Here is a 1,508-nt window from a genome sequence, read left to right as displayed (position 1 = left end):
TCCAACATATTTTAAGAGAATATCGTATCGAAACCTCATTCTTTTCATCCAAAGGTTCTGCTTTCACTTCTTGTTCAACGCTAATTTTTGGTTTGGGCGACGAATATTCGATTTCGCAAATTACAAGTAAAGATCCATCATTCTTCAATGCTGTCATCGCATAATTTTGCGTAATCTGTCGCGAATTCCGATTCGCGAGACTCCAACCATACAAATATATAATCAAATAAATTTCTTATTGTAAATGAATATATCCAATGTTATGACTCATTTAATTAATTCTACAATTCTTAGATTTATTTCCATGTTTTTTCGGTCTTTATCTCACTACCCATCTTTGTCCGGACGCATCTTTATCCATATGCTAATCTTTCATTGTGACAATGCTTTTACTGTAAGTGGATCCTAACCGTTTCCGTTATGTGAAATTGCCCATGAATGTTTAATGAAAACCACTCGCATTTCCTAATAGATATAAACCCTATGGTATTAACCGAGGAAACGGTTATCAATAAAATTGTCAACAATCTGGTGCGTGTACAACTCAACTCAAATCATCGTACCTGAATCAATTCAATTCAACTCAACGCTACTACAACTTGCGTTATATCGCTGGCAATAGTTGTCTCTTCTTCGACATCACCCTCTCAAACGAACCCTATCAATATTTGCTACATAATCTAAGAATGCATTGATCATCTTTACATCGACATTTTTTGAACCGAATAGTCTCATAGATTCAATTAATCTGGAAGTTTCGTAACTGTTTCATATCTATAAATCATCATTTACACAATAAACATTTTAAGAATTAGCTTCCTATTTCCTTTTCACTGTAAATTTGAATCATTCAAGCAGTTACTAAGTAATAAACCTGATACAGCCCATGCTCTTGTTGATTGATGAAACGATTGATATTTTTATACATGTGAACTTTTGCTGAATTCACATCTAAGGTGTAAATTTGAAATTCCACCAATATGAGATTTTTACTATCCTGAAAAATGATAATGTTGCAATGAGATATAGCATATTTTCCAGTGAATACAATGTTGCATGCATCATATCCTTAGTGAATGAAATTGCAAATTTTTAAGAGAATCATTATCATGATTACCTGCAAGCCCGTTTGTTGTAAAAAGAAAGAAACACAGCCAATATCTGTTATTCCTTTACCATTTGGATAAACGTGCAATTCCCAAGCAATTGTGGTTCCTTCTAAACATCCAAATGGTTTATTGATTAAATTATCTCCATTTCTCATGAATTTTATCAATTTTTCGAACTGAAAAAATGACAAATTGAATTAATCTATTGATTGATGAAATTAAACGCCGACTATTTGAACTGTGAAATATGTAACATTTTGAAAAAACAAAATATGAATATTATCTGACCGATTTTTCATTCCAATTGAGTAGATATAACAGGTGTAAATGGATGTCTATTTCGAAATCAGTTCAATATGAAGAGGCTATTGTAGCGATTCTTTAGTTGACATTCAGATC

General features: G+C 32.1%; 1 protein-coding gene across 1 annotated transcript; it reads right to left on the bottom strand.

The window, feature by feature from the left end:
• Positions 1 to 34: 34 nt before the first annotated feature.
• LOAG_13836 (hypothetical protein) lies at positions 35 to 1,264 on the bottom strand (the record flags this gene model as incomplete). The annotated part of the gene is made up of 3 exons (XM_003149341.1): positions 35 to 175; positions 875 to 997; positions 1,118 to 1,264. Coding segments are annotated over 3 exons (411 nt in total), but the record flags the coding sequence as incomplete, so codon positions are not given.
• Positions 1,265 to 1,508: the final 244 nt, after the last annotated feature.

This window comes from Loa loa, assembly GCF_000183805.2.
Source record: "Loa loa unplaced genomic scaffold supercont3.1105, whole genome shotgun sequence".
Classification (NCBI taxonomy): Eukaryota; Metazoa; Nematoda; class Chromadorea; order Rhabditida; family Onchocercidae; genus Loa; species Loa loa.
Note: the sequence above shows the minus strand (reverse complement) of the source record. Positions and strands in the feature narration are given on the sequence as shown.